The 22,392-nt window shown below is 48.8% G+C and overlaps 1 protein-coding gene across 1 annotated transcript in view; it reads right to left on the reverse strand.

Moving 5' to 3' along the window:
- MEGF9 (multiple EGF like domains 9) overlaps positions 1 to 22,392 on the reverse strand; it is a 51,191-nt gene that overhangs the window by 13,148 nt on the left and 15,651 nt on the right. Inside the window, exons 2-3 of the mRNA XM_051636303.1 lie at positions 13,679 to 13,880; positions 800 to 939 (exon numbers count right to left, since the gene is read on the reverse strand). Of these exons, the coding sequence (XP_051492263.1) occupies positions 800 to 939; positions 13,679 to 13,880 (342 nt within the window). The remainder of the gene's footprint in view (positions 1 to 799; positions 940 to 13,678; positions 13,881 to 22,392) is intronic.

Consider the following 22,392-nt stretch of genomic DNA (forward strand, 5'->3'; position numbering starts at 1 on the left):
ATTGCCCAGAAACACCACATCTGAAGAGCTCTGCCTCTCAGCCAGCTACAACAAAAATGCTGCAATATTTTTAAATTATTGCCCCTTTCTAAGCTCCTGGATAAATAGAATTGCATTTCAGCCTGGAAATCTTCATGAGAATTTGGATCTTCAAGTGCTAAAGTGGGGGTTGTGCAGGCAGCCTCATAACAACACTGCTCCTCTGGGATCTCTCCTTCCAGGGGAGATGGGAAAGCAATTAGTTTTTCCCTCTGCCCTCCCATAAGCTGTTCAAGCACAGGTGCTTTGACATTTCCACTCCATCTGTATGAGTGAGAAACAGTCCAAGAAATGATCAAGAAAAACAAACAAGGCAAAATTATAAAAACTGGGCAATATTAATTAGCTGCTGCCAGTTCTTTCCAGCATGTTATCTGTGGTAATAACAGTCATTTTACGTCAGGGCCGGTGCAGTGTGTGTTTCCAGGTAAACAGCAGTTGAACAAAAGCTCCTTAAAGGCCAGTGTTGTGTATTTCTGTAAGTGCAGAGAACAATAGAGCACTGATTTCCAAGAGAGTGCAGAATAAAAGCTCTGCACTGCAGCCTGGGTTAAATAACACAGCCTGTATTGACTTCCTTGAGAAGAGGACCAGCTCCAACCTTGCCCCACATTTTCATTTTGCTCTTTAGGGAAAGATTTGGGGTACTCGAGGCATAAAAACGCAGGTGAAGAGAATGAGAGCAGAAGTCTGCTGTATGAAAATGGCAAAAAACTGGAGACAGAGGAGACAGGTAAAGTCTGCACAAGAGGAGAGTTACCTGTGAAGCCGTGGCAGGTTTTGGAGTGGTTGTTGCATTGGCAGGGCTCACAGGTGGTTTCGTTAAACCTGTAGTATCCATCACTGCACTGGTCACACTTCAGGCCCGTGACACCAACTTTACACTGGCACTTCCCAGAGCTGCACAGAGAGAAACCAACACTGAAATGTGGATGTGCAGGGAGGCATCCCAAGTACAAACCTGTGGTCGGTGCTTTGGACTCCGCCTCCAGAGCAGGGAACTCTGCACAGAAACACCTGCTGGAAAAGGGACATGAAACCCATGGGCAACAATTTCCAGTGATGAGGAGTTCAAAGAAAGGCTGAGTCTCAGCAAAACCAGTTGCCCTGACAACACTTCCAGCTGGGCACCAGAAATCAACACTCATCCTGGAAAGCCTTGGCCCAAAGCCACCCCTATGCATCAGCCCCCTGCAGATGCTCCAACAGGCTCTCCTGGTCCCAGCTTCATCAAGCACCTGCACCAGCCCCAGGTCCTGCAGGACCCTGGGACACCTGTGATCCAAACACCTGAAGGATGAACGAGCACCCGCATGAGTAATCACCCCCTCTCCACATCAGCATTGAGCAACACCTCCCAGATTTTTGGGTGAGCAGACAATTCCCTGTGCAGTGCCTGCCCTCCCAGAGCTGGTGCAGAGCTCAGATGTCCCCCTGGGTTTCAACCCAGGCAGGCACCAGCCACATGCACTCCCTCCCCTGCTCCTCCATGATCCTGTTTATCTTTTCCACATGACATCCCCACAGCCAGCTGGGCAAAGCCCCTCTCCCCAGTCAGCTCCAACCCAGCAGGAGCCAAGGAAAGAGAAGAGAGAGTTTCCCTTTCCCCAGGGGTTTCCAGTACAGCTGACCCCAGGCAGGAGCTCCTTGGGCTCAGGAGCTGCCTGGGTGGAAGGGGGAGCTCCACACAGCTGGAACAGAGGGCAGTGGTGTGAGCTGGCACCAGCAGGAGGCTATAAAAGCAGGGGTTATCCTCACCCACCACTGGATTTCCATACCAGCCTTTCCACGTAGAGGCTTCAAACCTATTGCTTTCATAAGTGACTTTATATAGCAGCAGCATTTAGGCTCAGCTCTCAGAAACCACAGGAATGGATAAAAGGCTCTTTTGGAGGGACAGGAGAGCACAGAAGTGCCTCTGTGCACCTCCCATAGCCCCGGCGTGACCTGCAGGAAACCTCAGCCCCTGCATCCTGCCCAGGGAAGCCAGGCCAGCAACCCAAATAAACATCATTTGGTCTCCTCGAGGAGATGGGATTATTTGCAGCTGCAGGTACCACCCAGGGAGCACCCCCAGACATGCCTGGATGCACCCTCCTCGTCGTTCTGCCCCTGTACAACCTCCACCCTATTCATCCACTGTTTTAATTCAGTATTTCAGGGTTCAGTGTGCCTGAAGATGATCTATTGTTCTCTCTCCCTCCCTCCTCCTGGGGAAGAACAAGCAATGCACAATTTGCTTCTAAAAGCCCCTTAAAAATCTACTGATTAAAACTGATAGAGGCTGAGGCTCCCAATGGCTTGATGCACTGTTGATGTGTTGGTCTTAATTAAAATGCAGTAGATGGCAATGTTTTGGGGAAGACATTGCTTCTGGTAGAAATTAACATAATTTAGTATTTCTGTTGTTTGTTTGCTTGCCAAAGGAAGAGGAAATACTCAAAGGCACACCAAAATACAGAACTCAGCCCAAGTGGCTACACAACTAAGTAGTTCCAGAATATGAAACTTCAGGCATATTTAATGGACTGATTACAAGAAGGAAAAAGAAATATGATGTTTCCTTGCTATCCAGACCATTATCTGGAATTGCAGCAGGCAGATGCAGAATTCAAAGGGATGCTGTTAAGCAGCTCAGTATGTTTGACTTGTAAAGAGCTTTTCACAAGACCTACCATTAATCCAAATGTTGTCACAGTATTTAGAACAAGAGCAAACAAAAAGCAGTTTGTTTTTATTTGCTTCTGACAGCTACCGGACAGATATTCCTGTAAGCAGGCAGGGGATGGGCAGAGCCAAGCAACAAAAAGCAGCTAATTTGATGGGGATCTGATATTTAGCCTGAAAACACATCCCCTGGGGAGATGTCGGGCTTTACAGGACCAAGCACTAGAGCTGAGTAATCATCACGCTCTTGAGCTCCCTCCTGCAGTCCAGGGTGCTCCAGTTTACTCTCTCTTATCCCTTAATCAAATCTTCACCTTAGTGACACCCTCCTCTTCCTCCTGGATGGCCCCCTTCCACCCAGACTCTCACCTCATTTCTTCAAAGGAGGTTTATTTCCCCAATGACTCTACTAGGGTCCAATGCAGCATTTTGGCCCAGCATCCCTCAGTTTTACTCATTAGCTTAAAAATAACAGGAAAGAAAGTTATTTACGAAAAAAGAAAAAAAAAAGAAATGGTTTGGAAAGTTTGGTTTTCATGCCTCTCCAGCAGACCCTTTTCTCAACATGTTACACATAGCACAGAGCCAAGTTCTGCATGTGCAAGAATTAAATCACTCAGCAAATATAAAGCGTTGCCTGTGGTCATTGCTTCCATAGAATAAAGCCCCTTACAACACTCCTTTTCATTGCTCCAGTCCAGTAAAGACTGTCAGACACTTTTTAAAGCAAAGGTCAATGATATAAATGCATTGAAACCACACACACCAGAAAAAAAAAAAAAAAGTCCTGTTAACAGACTGATTGTGCCCATAAAAATCCAGAAACTTGAAAGAAAAGACCCACAGTTTAATACTTGCACAGTGAGAACTGAACTGGATTTTGAGTATAAGCCAGGAATTTCTTTTTGGGGAGAAGCAGGGGGGAAGGGAGGAGGGAAACATTTTGATGCAGCAGCATCAACTGCTCAACTCCATTTCAGATGATTATTAACTCCACTAAAGCCAGCCAACTTTTAGCTCTCACAAAAGAATTGATGGAAGGATGTGTTGGGACAAAAACAGGCTTCCAGTAACAAAAGTCTCCTGCAAGCTGTAGTTTCTGCTAAGGCTGTGTCAGTAGTATCACCATCACATCATCCATCAGCTTTATATACTTCCCCTAATAATTAAAAACATCACCAGCACAAGAGCTCCTGGCAGAGGAGCAGGCAGTGATGAGGCAGCTGGTGGTGATGGGGACAGACCACGTGCAAGGCTCAGATCCAAGGCAGGGTGATCCAACCCTCCAGGGGTGAGGGCTACCTGCCAGGATGGGGACCCCCCCAGACACATCTAATGTGCATCTAATCACCCTCAGCTCCCTTGGGCTTCATGTTGAGCCTCAGGAGCTGCTGCCTTGATGCCTGCAGGGCAATGACAAGGGCTGGCCAGGATGAGGCCACCCAGGGCAGCAGCACCTCAGCAGACACTGGGGAGGGGGTTGTAAATAAAAGCAACCTACCCCCCAAAATATGTCTGTAAAAGCCAGTCTGATTTCACCCCATTGCCCCCTGCTACTCCATTTGTGGGGAAAGGGCTGCTGGAGGGAGGAAATCCCATCACCTACCTAGTGATTTGTGTCACTGGTGGCAACAAAACATTCCCCATGGGGTTTTACATGGGACTGCAGCTTTAAGCTAGACAAGTTAGAGGGATACAGCAGAGAAACCCTCTCTGTGCATTACTCTGGCTGCTGCTCTACAGGAGGGTTGCAGATAGCTTTAACCCCACCTGGAAGCGTCCTAGGAGCAGAGCACAAAGAACAGGGAACACTTCCAACATCCCATCTCATACCTGGCCTGAAGCTGCAGAGCATCATGCAGGTAATATTCCACCAGGTCTGAAGGCTGGGGGAGGATACAGCCATGGGACAGGCTCCACCTGCGAACTCGGGCAATGCCCCAACCCTGCCCCGCTCAGCTCAGCACAGAAACACAAACCTCGTCACAGGAAAAATGACAGCATTGAGATTTGTGATCTGAGACAGGTCACAATGTGCAGCTGCAGTGGATGGGTCTCCACTCCTCCTTCACAGAAACATCCTCAAGTTAGCAGGGACATGACAGCCACAAGATGGATGGGAAGGCAGAGGACCAGAGCCCTGAGGGCTGTTGGGAGCCGTGCTGTGCACAGCCTAGCAGTGTAACAGAAAACCCTTAGCAAGCTCCAGGCCTTTATTTTCTTCTTGCTTTTTTTTTTTTTTCCCCCAAGGAGGAGGGAAGGGAGAAATTCATTTTCAATTTCCCAGCTGCCAGAAAAATCTGGAAGCCCACCTGGCATTGAGAGCCCAGGGGCTGCCTGACCAGGTCAGAGCCTGCCAAATCAGCACAGCACCAGGCTTTTGGGCCTTTATTTTTAAAACACATGAGACAGGTACGATTTTGGGGCAAAGTCAGAGAAAGAGGGAGCTCCCACAGGTCCCAAGCCAGGGCATACCATGTGGATGAGCCAAACAAAACCCCCCATAGCTTTGAAGGGGGAGCTTTTCCATTCTACCACCTTCATCTTGAAGCACAGAGCATATCTCCTCACCCCTCACACCACAGCATCTCCCAGGAACACATCATTTGCCAGGACCATCCCCAGAAAAGCCAGAAAGGGAGAAAGAAGAAGGCGAGGGCTCCAGCTAATCCTTCCCCAACCTGGTGGCATCTGCAGCTTCTCCTGCTGGCCTGTCCCCCTCCCAACCACTGCCTGGTAAACTCCTGATCACAGACAAGCTCATCACTCATCCCAGCAGGGCCCAGAGGTGTTCTTGTAAAAGAGACAATTAGCAGCAATGACAGAGCTCCCTGTGAATGAGGAACTGAGGACATTGACTACAAGCATCTGTAAAACAACCCTAATGAAGAGGCTTTGTCACACTTTGATGGGACAAGACAGAATTTGGAAGGGATGTCGCTAAAAATGGTGTGTTTCTCCAGCGAGCTCAGCTCCTTTTGTGCTGGTTTCCTCTGATGTCTGACAGCAGCCAGGGGATAAAAATCTCTCTTAACTTTCCTACATTGCCCAGAAAATGTAATTCAAAAGCTTAATGCTCCAAGAGACTCCTGTGGGAAACCAACACTGTTAATACTCATCCTGAGCAAACCAAGAACCCTCCTAACCCACGTGTTGATTTTCCTTTAGGGCAATTAATGTGAGTTTCAGCACGTGGAGATGCCGAGAGCAGGAAAAGCCCCACGTTGGGTTTCACCTCCCCTCTCACTTGGCTCCAAGCACAGCCACCGGCAAACACACTTTGGTGGAAAGGTCAGTGTGACCACAGCTGAGCCTCACGCCTGCTGCCCCACTCAGAGCTGCCTTTGTGGAGGGCAGAAGAAGTGGAGCTTTATTGGGGAGAACATTGGGCCATTGTGCACCGCATTCCTCGCCCGGTGCCGGGGGACGGCGTCTGTTTATATGGCAGCCCTTGACGGAGAGGGGACACTTCACAGCTCTGAAAGGCCATTCTGTAAATGTCAAAGGGCCACCTTGTCTGGCCACCGCCTCCTCCACAGCCCCAGCTCCCCCACTGAGGATGCCCCACATTGCTGGGAAAGCCAGGGAACTCCAGCCCGGGGCTGTGCTGTCTGCTCCGGGTGCCCTCCCGGCACCACTTGTCAAGACTTTCATGTCTGGAGAGGAAGGAAGTGATGAGAAGACCACAATGGGCCTAAAGAGGGATGTTGGATGAGGTCCTCCACAGTTTGGCACTAGGAAAAGCAGCAAAAGCCTAACCAACCCCAAAATCTCACCCCCAAACGGTGGCTCCTGGTTTCCCAGAGCATCCCTTGGAGATTACAGCAAGATCATAGAATTCTAGAATGGTTTGGGTTGGAAGAGACCTCAAAGACCATCCAGTTCCAACTCTCCTGCATGGGCAGGGACACCTCCCACCAGCCCAGGTTGCTCCAAGCCTCATCAAACCTGCCCTTCAACACTTCCAGGGATGGGGCAGCCACAGCTTCCCTGGGCAACCTGTTCCAGTGTCTCACCACCCTCACACTGAAGAATCTCCTCCTCATGTCTCACCTAAACCTCCCCTTTTCCAGTTTTTAATCCCTTGTCCCTTGTCCCGTTTTACCCTTGCAAAAAGTCTCTCCCCAGCTTTCCTGTAGGCCCCCCTGCAGGATGGGTTGGGATGGGATAGACAGCCTCAAGACAAGAGGAAGACACATCAGTGAGGAAGGCTGGGAGAAGGGGCTGGTCCCTGCCAGACACACCAATTTTGCCCAACTTATCCCCCAAATCTCTACTGGTGCCTCCTCACAGGCAGCAGGAAAAGGCAGGAGCAACGAGCACTGCCTGAATCAAGCTGGGCACCCCCACCCCAGACCAGAATTTAGCCACAAGAGCTTCAAAAGCTGAGCCAATATTTTTTTGAGGACAGTCAATGTCTACCAGAGCAGCAAGTCTGAAACAGCCAGAAGGCCAAAGCCTGCTGGAAAAATCAACAAAATAACAGGATTTCTATGAAGCCCCAGTTATTGTGGGGGAGATAATAACAATTTGCCTTCCCCTGCTGCTGTGTCCAGTCACTCATTCAATTCCCATCCCTGTCTGCAACCAAATAAAAGCAGGTGCAGGTACAATATTTACCTGCTTGTGGGGAAAGAGAGGAGGAGAGTTAATCAGATGTAAAGGATGAGAGTCTGTTACAGGAGAGAGGCTTAGATAATTAAAGCACACAGGAAAACATGCTGTATCGGGGTGTTCTTCTGCTTTTATGACGTCCACATGTACCCATTTCCGCTCCAAAAAAATCTGCTCTCTGCAGAGTGATGCTGACAAGGCATTACTGGGAGATAATGAGCCACTGCTTGTGCTCAGCCCATCTATGAAAGGCAGAACAGTCTTTTTAAAATAGAGGAAAAGGTGCATTTTTCAGTTGAAAGAAAAATTTAAGTCCTCAAGGAGTTGGGCTCTCAAGGTCCTGTCTCCAAAGGGGGGCAGTGCCCAGTGTGGTTTACTGGGCTGCTCAGATACAGTGGGGTGGAAATACAGTTCCCACGCCAGGAGGAGACATTTCAGAAGTGTGATGACAGAAAATTAAGATGTTCTGGATGCAAATTTAGAACTCCACAGCCTTCTCCCTAAATAACCTCCTGTGGTTGGGATAGATGCAAGCCCCAGGAACATGAGGTTTCTCTCATCTCAAACCACTGTCACGAGCACCCAGCCTGGTGAATCTCCACAAAAACCTTGCATTTCAATGGATCTGCATTTCATGAACAAGAAAAAAATACAACAAACCACAAATTCTGCCCCATGTAGCTTCACACTGCAGGATCTTCAAGGTATGTTTAGTCTGTGACCAACCTGGGTGCTTCCCAGGACCAACGTTCCTTGTCACTTCCCCCTCTTCATGATCTCTTTGCATCTTTTCACATCCCACCAGCTCTGCAAACCCAGCATGTGGTTCTCCCTGCCCAGCATCCCCAAGCTCCTCCAGAAACCCCAGCCCTTATTCAAAGACCTTAACAAAGAGCACTGCCCAGAGCTGCTGACCTCGCTCTCACCAGCCACCCTCTTGCAAATCCATGTGAGTAAGGGTCACGAGATCAGCCTCTCTAAAGAGAAGCCCACTCCAAAGAAGGCACACAAGGATGGTGAGTGCCCAGCTAACAGCACCCTGCCTTCAGCCTCCCAGCACCCTGCTTTCAGCCTCCCAGCACCCCTGCTCCAGGGAACAGCCATGCATCAGTGCTCTTAGAGACACTCTCCCTCAACTCTTTTTAATACAAACACAAAGCACAAGATCCCCTCGAGTGGGAAAACATCTCTGAATTAAAATTTTGCCAACCATATGCCTGCTTTTTCTTTTTCTTTTCTTTTGTTTGTTTTAAACAGAAATGAGTGACAGGTTCTCTCTCCAACGTGATTCAGGCCAAGCCTGTGGCACAACCAGGGATCAGATGCTGTGGAACCATCTCCCCAGCCAGGATGGGCTGCTCAGTCAGGAAAGCAGCAGAGGGCTGCACACTTGGGCAGGGTGTTTCACCACAGGGTGTAAACCAAAGCCAACATCACCTCCAAGCAGTACGTTGAGGCCTCTGCTTCCCATCACCCTCCTGCTTGTGGGCAAAAATGAGGCACAGGCAGAGGGAGCAAGTCAGATTGATCCACAGACCCCAATTCAACATGCATCTGTTTTCCTTAGGGACAATGACAGCATATGGGGTGTGCTTAGTTCAGAGCTTTTTAAGGAAACTGGGGAAACCTTATCTAGTTTAGATGGTTAACCCAGGTTTAGTTAAACCACGTGTCAATCCTTACACACCCCCAGTGTCACAGGCTGGGCTGGCAATCAAAGCAATGAGAAATGCTCTCTATTAACCCCTCTGTCTTTATCTATAGGGAACAGAGACAGAATAAGGGAGAGGGACTCACGGGCTGGAAACTAAACCACAGCTTTAATGAAACAGTAATGATGGAAAGGAAAACAATGAAATTCTTTCAAACCAGGACACCCAGCAGCCCCAGCTCTCCTCTTGCTCCCTATCCCAGGTGACAAAAGCTGCAGGGTGCATCACCTTGTCTTCCCTAGAACTGGGCTAAGTTCGTTTAACACACAAAACCTCCCAGGGACATAAGGAATCAAGAGCTGAACCCTTCTGCCAGGCAGCAGCATCTCAGCATCTTCTCTGCTTTGCAGCCCTTCACATCCCAAACTGCAGGGTGCAAGAGAACCCACACAGGGACAGGTGCTTGTGGGCTGAACACGCTGTCCCTGCAGGGCCACACTTTGGAGAAAAGCCACAACATCCTACAGGCTAGGCTAGGAAAACCTGGAATGAATGCCTTGCAAGATGCAAATCAGGCCATCTCAGTCCTCCCTGCCTGCACTGGAGAGCAGGAAAGCCCCCCATCAGCACATGGTACATGAGCCATCAGGCCCCAGAACACTCAGGTTCCCTTGGCCAGTTGTCACCTGTGTGTGCAGCCCAGGGTGGGGTTGTCCAGTGCTGTTACCAATGTGAAAATAAATAATAATGCAGAGTCATCTCCTCCTGGCTAGGAGAGTACTGCCTCTTTCAAGCTGGGCCCTCCTGCATTTTTGAAGAAAAATAAAGAAAAAAAATAAAAGGTTTGCACAAGAAACTCATTCCCACCTGCATTTAGAGCTGCACCCACAGCTCCTCACGTCCCTGCACGATGGCTGCTCTGCAGCAGGGAATGGCTTCTCTGAACCAAACCCCATCCTCTCACGCAGGCAGATCCCCACCACCTCCTGGGCTGCCGTGAAGCTGTGCCAGCTCACTGTGCCACCAGCCAGCTGGGGACACAAGTGTCATTCTGGGTGAAGCCACACCTCAGGATGCAGAGGGTGGGATGTGCCGGGTGCCGCAGAGATACCGCAAGGAGCCCCAGAGATCCCACTGCTGCCCTGGCTGGTGGGGCTGGAGACCACCAACCCCCCTGACCAGCTTGACTGCTCTGGCCTGGCTCTAGGGAGTGGGAGATGGAAGTTCAGGCAGAGGGCTCTGCTCACAAAATAAAAAAGGAAAAGAAATGCACAAGGGTGCAAGCCAGGGACATGTGGACTGGCCAGCCTGGGCATGGTGACCCTCTTAAGGAGCATCACCTTTGCCTGCTTCACTTGAGGTGCCTGAAAGATGGTGAAAGATACAGCTGGTGAGGTCAGCTCCCAGCTGAGTTCACATTGCCATGGGCTGAGACCACCACCAGGCACCCTCCTGTCCCAGGCCCCTGAAGCAGAGCAGAGCCCCTCAGCTCAGCCTGTGCACCCACGACTCACTGTCCTTGTCCTCCACTACTCTGTGACCTTGACCATGGCTCCTGAAACTTCAGCTTCTTTCTCCACCCCTCCTCTATGGACTATGAATGCTTCCAGGCCACAGCTATCTTTAGCAAACATCTACACAGCATCCAGCCCAGTGAAATGTGGCTTTCTCTGAGGTCTCCAGGCGTTACCGCAGAAAGGACAACACATTCCCCCTCTCAGCTTCCAGCAGCCCAGGATTGTGTCCAGCCCCACAGCAAGCTCCAGCTTCAACCACATACAGCTTTTCATCTAACAAAAAATCCTACCCACACCAGAGCTCGGAGATCCGTTGCCATCCCAGGGGGGGATCTGTGCAGATCTCCCCAGATAATCAAATTTAAACACCACCAAAATAGACCTTTGATTAGCAGCCGTGGAGTCCATTCACAGCGACAGCCTGTCAGGTCAATGTTCACTCCCAAAATCAATTGTCTGCCTCAGGAAAGGGATTTTTTTTTTTTATTATTATTAGTATTATTTGTATTTGATGGTCTGCATTTGAGGTCTAGTTAATAAACAGTGCACTTGGGTGTGCCATCTGGCCAGCCACAGAGCATGCCAAAAAATAATACTAATAAATCATCACACGGTGCTGCTTCAGAAGGCAGTTTTACAAAAGCCTGGGCAAGCTGAGTGAGATCCATCAGGCATGTTTTGTGTGCCCTGAGAGCTCAGCCTTCAGGCAGTCTGCCCCTCCAACCAGCCACCCTCCAAAAGGGTCAGAGTCCACAATTAAGCTGCTGTTTCACTCAGAGACTCCATCTCAACAGCAGCTGCTTTTTCCTTAAGCCAGCACGCAGGAATCACCCTGTGCAAGTGGGAGTTGGGATGGTGCTTTAATGAAGAAATGAAATAAATAAAGCTGACAGTATTTTTCATGTCAACGAAACAGGAGCTGGTTGCTGGTGTTGGGCAATGTTTCCCTGCCTCACCCCGAGCAGGGACTGCCCAAAGGGACACACACCACCCATCCAGGGACTCAGCAGCAGGTAGACACCAAACCCAGAGCTCCAGACCCAACGTTTCCAGAAGAAGAGCCAGAAATCTCATTCCTGGGTTCACACACACACAATCTCCTTGTGATGCAAAGAGGCTCTCACACCCTTCAGGACAGGCCCCAAAGCAGGACTCAGCTCCTGCTCCAGCCCCGATGGATTTTGCATCCCACTTGATTTTCCCACACACTTTGCTAAGCACAGGCTGCCCATCTTGCAGCCCTAGTGATGCCCCCAGCCCTGCAACACAGACAACTGACCTAATTTTTCTCTTTTTAAACACCCAGAGGTCATTTCTGTCTGCAGCAAACCCCACTGAGCAGGGAAGAGAAACAAAGAACCATCTCTGTTAACATCAGCCCTCCTCCTCAATTCTTCCTCCACATTTTGCCCTCTCTGCTGCCTCTTCTAAATGCCTGAGGATCTGCATCTCCCATGGCCCTCAAGGCTGTAAAACGGCGCTGAAGAGGAGAAGCTAGGGAGATTTTCTGCCACCACCTCTGGGGCTGTAGACGCTGGGCTTGTGCGTGAGGGCTCGCTGTGTGCACAAGCTCCACCCTCATGGAGACTCCACAACTTGGGGCACCTCACCTCAAGCTCTCCAGGGCATTTCTTGGCTCGCTCCACACAGCAAGATGTGAGGAGACATCACCCATGTCTGTGCTTTGGCCGGTGACTCAGAGTCCAGGCAAGAACACTCCCCGCCAGTTAACCCAGTCACTCCAGTAGCACCTCCCTCCTCTCGAAGATCAGATTTGCCCCATTTGCCTTTTAACCCAATTTGTCTTTCCAGTAGATCTGACCAAACTCAGTTTTCTAGCCTGGGGCAAACTCTGATGCTTCAGGACACAACTTCCCATACCTAAAACAACCACTAAAAATCATGGGGAAAAACTCTACACTCCACCCCCAAGAACCACCTCTGTTAGTAAGAAGGTCACTAGTCAACTGGAGCATTGCTTTGAAGTTTTTTCAGAGCTTATGCAAGCAGAAAAATGCAGCACTGAAACAAAAAGGAAGGACATCAACAGAGGGTTTGGGTGTATGTATAAAATAATTACAAAGAGCATGTCCCTGCAGAACATTTGGATTCTGACTCAGCCCCAGCCTTGGCACGAAAGTGCAGGTGTTCAACACACGCTGAGCCTGGACCAAGCCCTAAAAGACAACAAGGCTGATGCCAGCACAAGGCAGCCAGTGCAGGAGCCCATTGCAGCAACATGCTGGTATCACCTCCCCTGCAGGGCCCTGGAGAAGGGTCAGGGGCTCCAGGAACTGCCTTTGCTGCCAGCTTCCTGGTGCCCAGGAAAGCTGGAAGTCACTGCAGAGTGGTTTGCTGGGGATTTCCTCCAAGGAGAGGCTCCGCAGCTCATTGCCTTGTGACCATGAGCAGGGGACCTAAAGGGTCTTGCCTCCTGCTCAGACCGTTATTTATTCCAGGTAGGAATAAAGGGGCACCTTCAACCCTGTGTTGAATCTCTAATGACTGACAGATCACTGGAAGCTGGAAATCACATAATTGCATGCTGGCTTTCAAAAGGCAGAACGTGAGGGTGGGTAAGATGAAATGAACAGGAAGACATTCACTACACAAGAGCTCAAAGATTCAGCTACAGCGACTTTCTTGACACAGCAAAGGAGAGGAGGGGACAGGGTTAAACACCAGGCAAGGCAGGAGCTGACACTGCTGTGGGGCTGCTGCTGCTTTCATGATGCTCAGCAAGGACAGAGCACAAAGCTTTACTTGCTTCTGGTGTAACAAATACCCCTGTAGAAAACAAATGTCTCCAAAGCTCCTCTGCTCCCCTCCCAAGCTCAAGCATAAGGACAGTCTTGTCCAATGGGGGCTAATGGATGCACAAGGCATCAGAGGAGACGTTCTGCTGCTGTTCAACTCAGAAATGCAAGTTAATTCTCTTGGGGGCTGCCAGGGCTTTTGCCACAGCTATGGATGTTTTTATAATCCACCTCTTGAAAGAGAGGAAGAACATACCCCATGAATTTTTATAAGCCCAGCTTCCTTCCTGCTTTGCTTCCCCCCCCTTTTTTAAATACTAGCACCAGATTACAAGATCCATTCTTGCCTGATCTTCCTTCCAAACCCCCAAACACCCCCAAAACCCCAATGCAGTGCAGACAGCTCCCCCCCAAGAGGCTCAGAGTTACTCACCCATCACACTGGGCGCTGCTGGAGCCGATGGGGCTGCAGCCGCAGGGACGGCACTGCTGGTCGCCCCGCTCCGGGTAGAAGCCCTGGGCACAGTCCTGGCACTGCAGCCCCGTGTACCCAGCCAGGCAGGAGCACTGCCCCGTCGTGCTGTTGCATCCAGCTGCACTGTCACTCCCCACAGCACTGCAGTTGCACAGGTCTCCTGCAAAGGGAAAGAGAGAGGATGAGTGTGCTGGGGGGCACGGTGCTGGGCAAGACCCCGAGCGGGACCCTTGGCTCGGCTGCCCACCCTTGGCTCACCCCAGGCTGGAAACATCACTGCCAGGGTGAGATTTGCTTTATAATGTTGAGATAAAGGGGAAAAAAAAAAACACATTGGGGGCAACCCTGGGGTTTGAACCCCTGTCCTGGTTTGAGCCAGGATGGAGCCAATTTTCTTTCTACTGATTTTTTTAATTGGCATTAGTTTAATTGATGGCCCTGCATTAAACTGTGACACCCCCCCATGGTTTATGTTTCAAATCTCTCCAGAAGAGAGCTAGAAGATTGTAACTACTTAAATACCTATCTGTGTGACTGGATATAGACTCTGTAGGTACATGTACACACACACAGAGTTGTTGTTTGGTTCCATGACTCCAGGAGCTGACAAGCTGTTGTACTATTAGGATAAATAAGCAGCCAGAGGCAAAATCACTCATTATAAGATCTCCCATTTCACATCATGGGAACATCTCCCATGTACCAACGGGCTGGCTGTCGCAACACAACATGCACAACACACCTACAGGATGAGCCAACACCAGCATCTCCCACTTCCAGAGAGGGGAGAAAGGATCCCACAAGCAGGCACCAGGGGAGCAGTAGAGCTCCAGGCATTGGGACAATGGCAGGGTCCCCCAAAATATGTCCTCAGGAAAGCACAGAGTATGTGGAAATGGCTCTAAAGGCCAGGGTGGTGAAGCTGAGGGCAGGACAGAGACCTCCTGGCTACCACCCTTCACCACCTAAACCACTTCATGGCATCTTCAGCCCCACAGTGAGCAGGGACTGCTCTGGGGACCCACACGTGTGCCTTGGGAACACTCCTTATTTACTGGGATTATGGAAAGCACTCACTGAGCAGCTGCCTTTTTAAAGACAGAAGCAAATCTTTTGATCAAGTGATGAATTCCCAGTCCCCCCACACGTTATTTCTCATAATATTTTAAAGTACCAAACACACTAAAGAGAACAACTTCTCCCCGGCAATTTGTTTCTGCCAAGAGCTTTATCTTCATTCCTTCGTTGCAAAATATTTAGTGTCTTAATAATTTAAAGTCTTTTTCTGCCAAGGGTGAATTATAAACAAGGATTATTTGCAGAAACAGTGCATAAAACATCGGGGGCTTTACACAACTGCTGGTATTTGTTATTCCCTGAGAAAAGCTGGAACTCAGAGCTCTTCACAGGGAGGGAAGAGGCCAGGTCCTCATCCCAAGAAAGCCCAAATCACATCAAGGAGACCCAACACCAGTGCTCTGGGTCAGTATGAGTATTTCAGATTGTCTAACATCTATATTGCACAATTGTGCCCCAATCCAATGGAAAGGACCCCAGCAGGTGCCTGGTTTGAACCCCACTTAAAACCCACTAACAGAATACAGATTAATTTATGAAGACATAAGAAATCTGCTGAAATGGTACCACACTGAGGACCCCAGAGTCTCTTTGGAAACACAAGGTGTTTCCATGAGGTCTCACCCATCACAGCAGAACTATAAAGGTTCCCCAGTGTCCCACGTTCCCCACTGGGCCACAGCAGAACAGGAAGGCAAGTCACAGAGCAGGTTGCCAAACACTTTAAACGAACATAAAAACACAGTTATGGGCTGACTTTTTAAGGAATGCTGCAAGGCAAGTGGGAGGAAGGAACCCCCTCTCCTCAAAAAGGGACAGAGCAGATGCTGCAGGACCTCTCTGGCCACAGCCAGCCAGGCTGCAGCACCTGGCTCTTCAACAGCCCCCCATGTTTTTACTTCTCATCTGTTTTCTTCCAGCACTCAAAGAAATACGAGCTCTTTAGCTCTGTACTCTGTCATGCACCATATCCCCACAGAAGTAATTTTGTACCTGTACACCTGTGAAATTACCTAAAAACCTCAACTAGCAAATAGGACAAACACCTCAAGATCAGCAATTATCCACTTCAGCAGCCACTTCACATAATGAACCACCTTCCCATCTCAATTATCCAAGCGGAACCTTATCCATTTGGGCTAACAGGAGCTGTGAGAACTTGAGCAGAAGCACTTTGGAGTTTGGTAAACATGGATCAAAACAAATTTACTTTTCAAAGCTCATTAGTGCAGAGTCATTAGACCTGCTAGACTTGATCAAGATTTGAAAACAAGTATTGTATCATTTCTAACGGTGACACGAAGCACTGAGAGGGCAGGTCCACCATGGTGAAGATGAACTGAGTCCACCCCAGTGCTCCAGCAGCACCATTCAAGAGCTGAAATTCTTCAGCTGGAAAGCAATGGGTGCTACAATCAAATTCCTACCCAAAATGCTTCCATCTGGCTGGCATGCATGTGCTGAGTGAGAGTTTCTCCACATTGATGGGGACCAGCAGTAAGCACTGCCCCGCTCCTGCCCTCTCCATCCAGCAAACTAGCATTGATGGACATGGCTCACCAGGAGCATCAAAGCCCAAAAGGACACAAAGGAATAGTTGATATTTGCTGGGCACATTACTGTGAAAATTAAACAGCCTCATGCACCACAAGAACTTGAAAGGTCCTTAGTGAAACAGGGCTGTGCTGTAGCAGGTTTTGTGAACATGACTGATGAAGCTAGTTTTGCAGTCATCTTGTACTGACAGAAGGGAAAAGAACTGACGCTGACAGTGTATCACCTTCCATGACATAGAAGATCCTTTTGGCAACAAAGGAATAACAAGAAGTCAGAGAAGGGGGGGCTGCATATACTGACAAGAGCTTTCTTTTGCCCTGTATCAAAGGACCTCAGTCAACCATCAAAAGGGCCAGGTCAACACCAAACTGTGGTAGAACTCACTGGAAACATCATCACTACACATCAGAGCCCCACAGGGGGCAAAGGCAGGGTCTGGCCAGGCCCCACTGCCTTATCTGAGGGATGCAAACATGAACAGCCTTGCTGGAAAAAGTTTTGGGTTGATCTTGGCCACAGCACCACGTACCAAGCTGAGCTTTCCTTCTAACAGCAGGACTGATCGTGTGCAGAGATGTATTTGGAAAGCTGTATGCTTCCCAAAAACACACACAGACACCTCCCAATGCCTTTCCCCACACCCCCCCCCCCCAAGTCTCTACCCAACAAAATTGCACAAAGTTGGGTCAAAACCTGGATGCAGCTCAGCCTCAGCAGCCAAACTCAACAGCAACGCAGACACCACCTGCTCTGCAGACACCGGCTCCCTGGGAGAGCAAGAAATGCTGCAATAATCCAAAAGAACACAGGCAAAAAGCAGCTTTTTGTTGGCAGGCTGGTGGAGCAGGGCTCCAGCTGCCTTGGCAGGGCTGGGGGGGCTGGTTCTGCTGCCAGCTCCAAGCCCAGCCTGGCTGCTGCAGAAGCCATCAGGAAACTGGGAAATCACCCTCAAGTGCGTGATAAGGCACAACAGGGCAGACACAGAAGACATCTCCCAAAAAGCTCACTTCCCTGTGGGCTATTGCCTTCCCCCAACCACCCCAGAGGTATCTGGGGAAGGACTATGGCCCACTCCAGGGATGCAGCATCACGCATGGTCCCACCCACAGCCAGAACACCCTTGTTGCACCCAGCTTGGCCCGTGCAACCGCCTGGCTGATGCAACCCAAAACTGCCCTGAAGCCCCCTTGGTTGGGCAGCTCAGAAGCAGACAGCAGCAGTCAAACCCACTGTCTTGCACAGGATCAAGGTTTGACATGTACCAGGCTATCAAAACCCTTAAAAGGTTAAAAAAAAAAAAAAAAGAAGCTGAAAAGACACTTTGTTGTCCTGATGTCAGGTGGTTCAAGGTGAGAATAGTCCACAGCCAGAAAGTGAAAGTGATAATAACCAACATCTACCTTAGACTCCAGGAACCCAGCAATGATGACAGGCACTACAGAAGAAGATTAGGGAACACTGAAGGGTTTTTCAAGCCTTTATTCAGTTTTCACAAGTAAATGTTTTGCTTTTGAAGGCGATCTCCAGAAATACCTCACCAAGGGCTTTTGCAAATGCAAAGGAACTAACAAGAGCAGATGAGCCCCAGAGCTGCCCCATGCAGGGATGCTCAGTCACCACTGGAGTTATTGTGTTGAGGTTGGCATAACATCAGCAACAGGAGCCAAGGGCAAAGGCCTCTCAGGAATGGGGCACTGATTCAAGATCTAACTCTCTGCTCTCCCTGACTTTCTACAGTCACTCACCCTTCTTCTGCCTCAGTTTCCCCATCTGCAGGGTGTTCACCCACCCTCCATGGCATGTTTGCACACTTCTAAAACACCAGGGTGTCCCTTTCTTCCCCATAAAGCACCACACAACACCTCAAAGCACTTGGCTATCAGTGATACAACCCACCACCTTTGCTCATGAAGACGTTGACAAGCTTTAGTTAATTAACAGCCCAATGACGTTTTGAGGTCCCAGAACTGAGGCACCATAAAAGTGTGTATCACTGCCATGTTACTCTTCAAGCAAAAAAAAACAACAAACCAAACAAACCAAAACAACCAACCAACCATCACTCCCTTCATGGGTTGCATTTTAACCTTTGCTTTCCATTGCTTAGAGGCAGGTAGAGCACAAGGTTCACAGGTTGCTTCAGCAAGGGACACGCTGCTGTAGAGACACCCAGACTTACCACGCAGTCCCAGTTTGCTGCAACTTTGAATTCATTCATTATTATGCAAAAGTCATAGGTTACAACATCCCTTCATGCAACCACCAGCTCCTGGAGCTCCACAGTGCTCAGCATGATTCCCTCCAGCCCTCATCCAATCTCTTCCAAATCCTACCCTGGTGCAGAGCTCTACCCTGCAGACCCCAGCAAAATCCCAGCCTGAACCAGATCTCCCGTCCCTTCCTCTCCCATGCCCTCCCAGGGCTTAAGTAGGGCTCATTCTGGTGCAAAAATAACACCTCCAATAATTATTTCACATCCTTTCAGACTTGCAGCGTTTTAAGGCGTATATTTTAAGCATGATTCCTTCTCCCACCCAGGCCACTTAATGAATGAATAATTTAAAAATAGGTGAAATATTTACAAACGGCAAAGGAAGAAACCACTAGAAGACAACACATGAAGATGTCTGGATGAGACCTACTTCCTGGAGACATCTGAAATGGTGCAAATCCTGAACAAAATCACCTACTTATTGGAAGTTGGTTTGGGAAATTCAAGAGACCCATTTTTTGTTTGAAAAAGGTGCAGCTGAAAGAGCAAGCTGTGAATCCCAGGGATGCTGTTATTGTTCTGCTGCAAAAACGTCCCTAGGGAGACAGCCATTTTCTAATCTCTAGACTAGGAGATGGGAAAAAAATCCACATAAAAATAAATATATATCTCTATAGCTGTATTAGGGGTTCTGTTAGTTTTTTGGATGCTACTGCTGCCCCAGCAGTGCTGGGAGCTGTGCTGCAGGGCTGGCTGGAGCAGATACCTGCAGGTATCCAACGGGATTTAAAACAGCAATAACCATGCCAGGCTTGGGGCATCTCCTGCCATTTGTTGGCAAAGGCAAAGCCAGGTGTCCCTACCTCCTCCCTACATCATTTACACCCTAATTCCTCCCCTGCAGACGTGCCTCCAAGGTGAGCAGACCAAAATCCCAGCCAGCCCGAGGCTGGAGACACTCCTTGATTACAAAGTGCTTGTAATTACTCTGGGTTTACACCAACGTCCTGTCACTTCACACCAGTACGACCCCCTCAGATATCAGATCAGCTCCAATTCAGTTCCTGTTCATTCCCACAGAGAGGATAAAGCTGGTGCACTCACTGCACACAAGGGATTCCACCCCTGAGAAGGCTCCATTTTGGTATTAATTTAGCAGTTCCCCCCCTTGCACTTTATTCCCAAATTCAGTCCTTACCCTCTCTCCCTTCTCCCTCATCTTCCCCTTCTCAATCCCTCTCCAGGCACCATTTCTAACAACACAGGAACAAAGGGATCAGGCAGCAGGTTTAAAAATCTATCCAAGGCCATTTCCTTTCCCCTTGTAATTAAGTTGTGGAACTCATTGTCAGGGGATGTTCTGGGAGCCAGAAATACCTACAGCTTCAAAGATGGACTGGATAAGCTACAGAGGACAGGTCTGCAGTTTGCTGTTAAACACAGGGATCTGGAGGAAGCATCCTGATGGGAAAGCCCCTGAAACACTGGCTGCAAAAAAGTCAGGATTATGCCCTGTCCTCTTGCCATCTTCCTTGGATGGGTGAAGCTTTGGTCTGATCCAGCCTGGCAACCTCAATTTTCTCCCCTTTTCCTCTGCTCAGGGATGGCTGCAGCTCCAGAAATCCCCCTTAAACAATCAGATGTGGCTGTTTCCACTGGGAATTTTTTTCTTATTAGAGCCAAAGGTGCAGCTGTGCTGCACTGCTGCTTTTCCCCCTCACCTCTCAACAGACCCTCCCCCTGGAAGACATTTCATCCTCTCAGTATGATCAGCTAGTGGAATAAACCTCCCTCAGCAAAGTGGATGAAGGTCAGGCAGTGCCATCCCAGCATGGGATACAGGATCACAAGCATCTCAGAGCCTCACCACAAGCTGCCATCCATCTGTCACAAGAGAAGGTCCTCCTGAACCCAGCCCATCCCTTCCACATCTCTGATCCCACCATCGCAGTGTGTTCAGCTCCTGTCCTGGACTGGCTTTTGCATTCAGCTCCATTGCTCCTCACTCGGGTAGCTGGATGCAACCAAGCTGATGTCAGGAGCTCTGGAGCTGTCACTCCAGTGCAAGAATGATTTTACCTCCATTTCATGTCTTGCAGCAGATCTGAAAGGGTATGGGCTGGCTGAGCTCTCCTGCAGGGAGCTGAAGAACATCTGCCATGGGTTAAGAGCTCCTGTGAGAATGGGATCAGAGATGAGCTGATGCACTGTAGCATCTCGAAGAGAGGTGTGCTGCCAAGCCCTTGGCTCCAGTCACATCCAGACAGCACTTAAACACCAAATAACAGTCAACTCTTGCATTATGAAGGTGCATTAAAGTGCTCAGACCTGCAATTTACTCTCACTTTAAGCTACAACGCAACATCAAAGTGGTAGAAAAAGGATCTCTTTCCACCCCAAAATAATATTATATATGTCTTCTGTTATTTTGCCTTTATTTTATTACTGGGTGCATCAGATTCAGGGTACTTACAGACTCCATCAAGCTCAGGGTGCTGCAGAGCTGGGTGTGCTGCTGGTGGAGGGAACAGCATCATTCACATTAATGCTGTTAAAAGCTTTACACCAGTCTCTGTGCTATTCCTTAAAAGGATTGGATGGGTCAACAAGGTGGAAAGACAAGGATTTCTCAATGCTTCTACATCACTTGTAATATCATTAAAAGATTAAATATACTCGTTGAGGAAAATTAAATTAGATTAAATCTCTCTCTTATCACTTGGAAAGAAGTACAAAGCCAAGATGCCAGCTCCCAGGGTCACCAGCAGCCACACAAGCACTTTTCATCAGCATGAAGCTGGCAGACCTGGGGCTTCAGCCAAACTCTAGCTCAGCCCAGACCACATCACCCAGCATCACTCCTCCTGAGCAAAGAGACCTCTCTCCTGCTTCAGCTACCCCACACCCAGAACTCTCAGACCTTGAACTAATGCAAAGGCTGCCTACTCCTGGGATTAGTTATTTTTACTCCTTCCCTGCACCTGCAATTGACCATATAGAGGCTGGGTTTCTGAGGAGCTTTTGGTGCAATGCAAGCACTGAGCAATTGTGTGGCTTCCCCTTACTTTTTGATGCTAAATTAGTTAGCAACCTGCACAGTGAGCTTTGAACCAGCTCATTCCCTAGTAAAGGTGCATCAGAGAAGTCAGGCTTACAGGTGTAAAGCTGTCTTGGGAGAACAAAGGATCAAACCCTATAAACAGAAGGGGGGAAAAAAAGAAAACTTAGATTCTCATTAACCTCATATTCCTGGCACTGCTGGGGCTGAGGAGATCCCATCACTGAGACAAGAAGATGTCAGGGGAAGCAGAACTAGCCCAGTATTTATTAAGAAGCAGGTTATAACACAGAAGGCTGTGCAGGAGGAATTGCACAGCTGCAGCTAAAGAATTATTCCTATATCACAATTCATTTCCATGTGCAGACAAAGCCCCTGGGTCTCTACTCAGCAGACTGCTTATAAAGAAGAATGTGCCCCTAAAATGTTTATGATACAAGAAGCTACAGTAACTTCAAACAGATCCAACAAATGCTTGAGGATTAAAACATCAACAGTTAAATAATGGATCCAAGCCTTTTAATTAATTTGAAAATAGTTTTGCTGCCACTTCACTTCAGTTGGTTAAATTTTCCCACTAATATTTTCACAAATGTCTGCAACAATATAAATATTCTGTGTTTCTGTTTGAAAACCTCCCTGTTTTTTACCACCCAGAGTGTGACACAGCCAGCCCAGCTCGGGGTTTCCAGATAAACAGGATGAAATGTGACTTTGGCAAATACCTCCACAACAGCACGCAGCAACCCTGGCAGCTCACACCCTCCT

This window comes from Apus apus, chromosome 19 (genome assembly GCF_020740795.1).
Source record: "Apus apus isolate bApuApu2 chromosome 19, bApuApu2.pri.cur, whole genome shotgun sequence".
NCBI classification, from domain to species: domain Eukaryota; kingdom Metazoa; phylum Chordata; class Aves; order Apodiformes; family Apodidae; genus Apus; species Apus apus.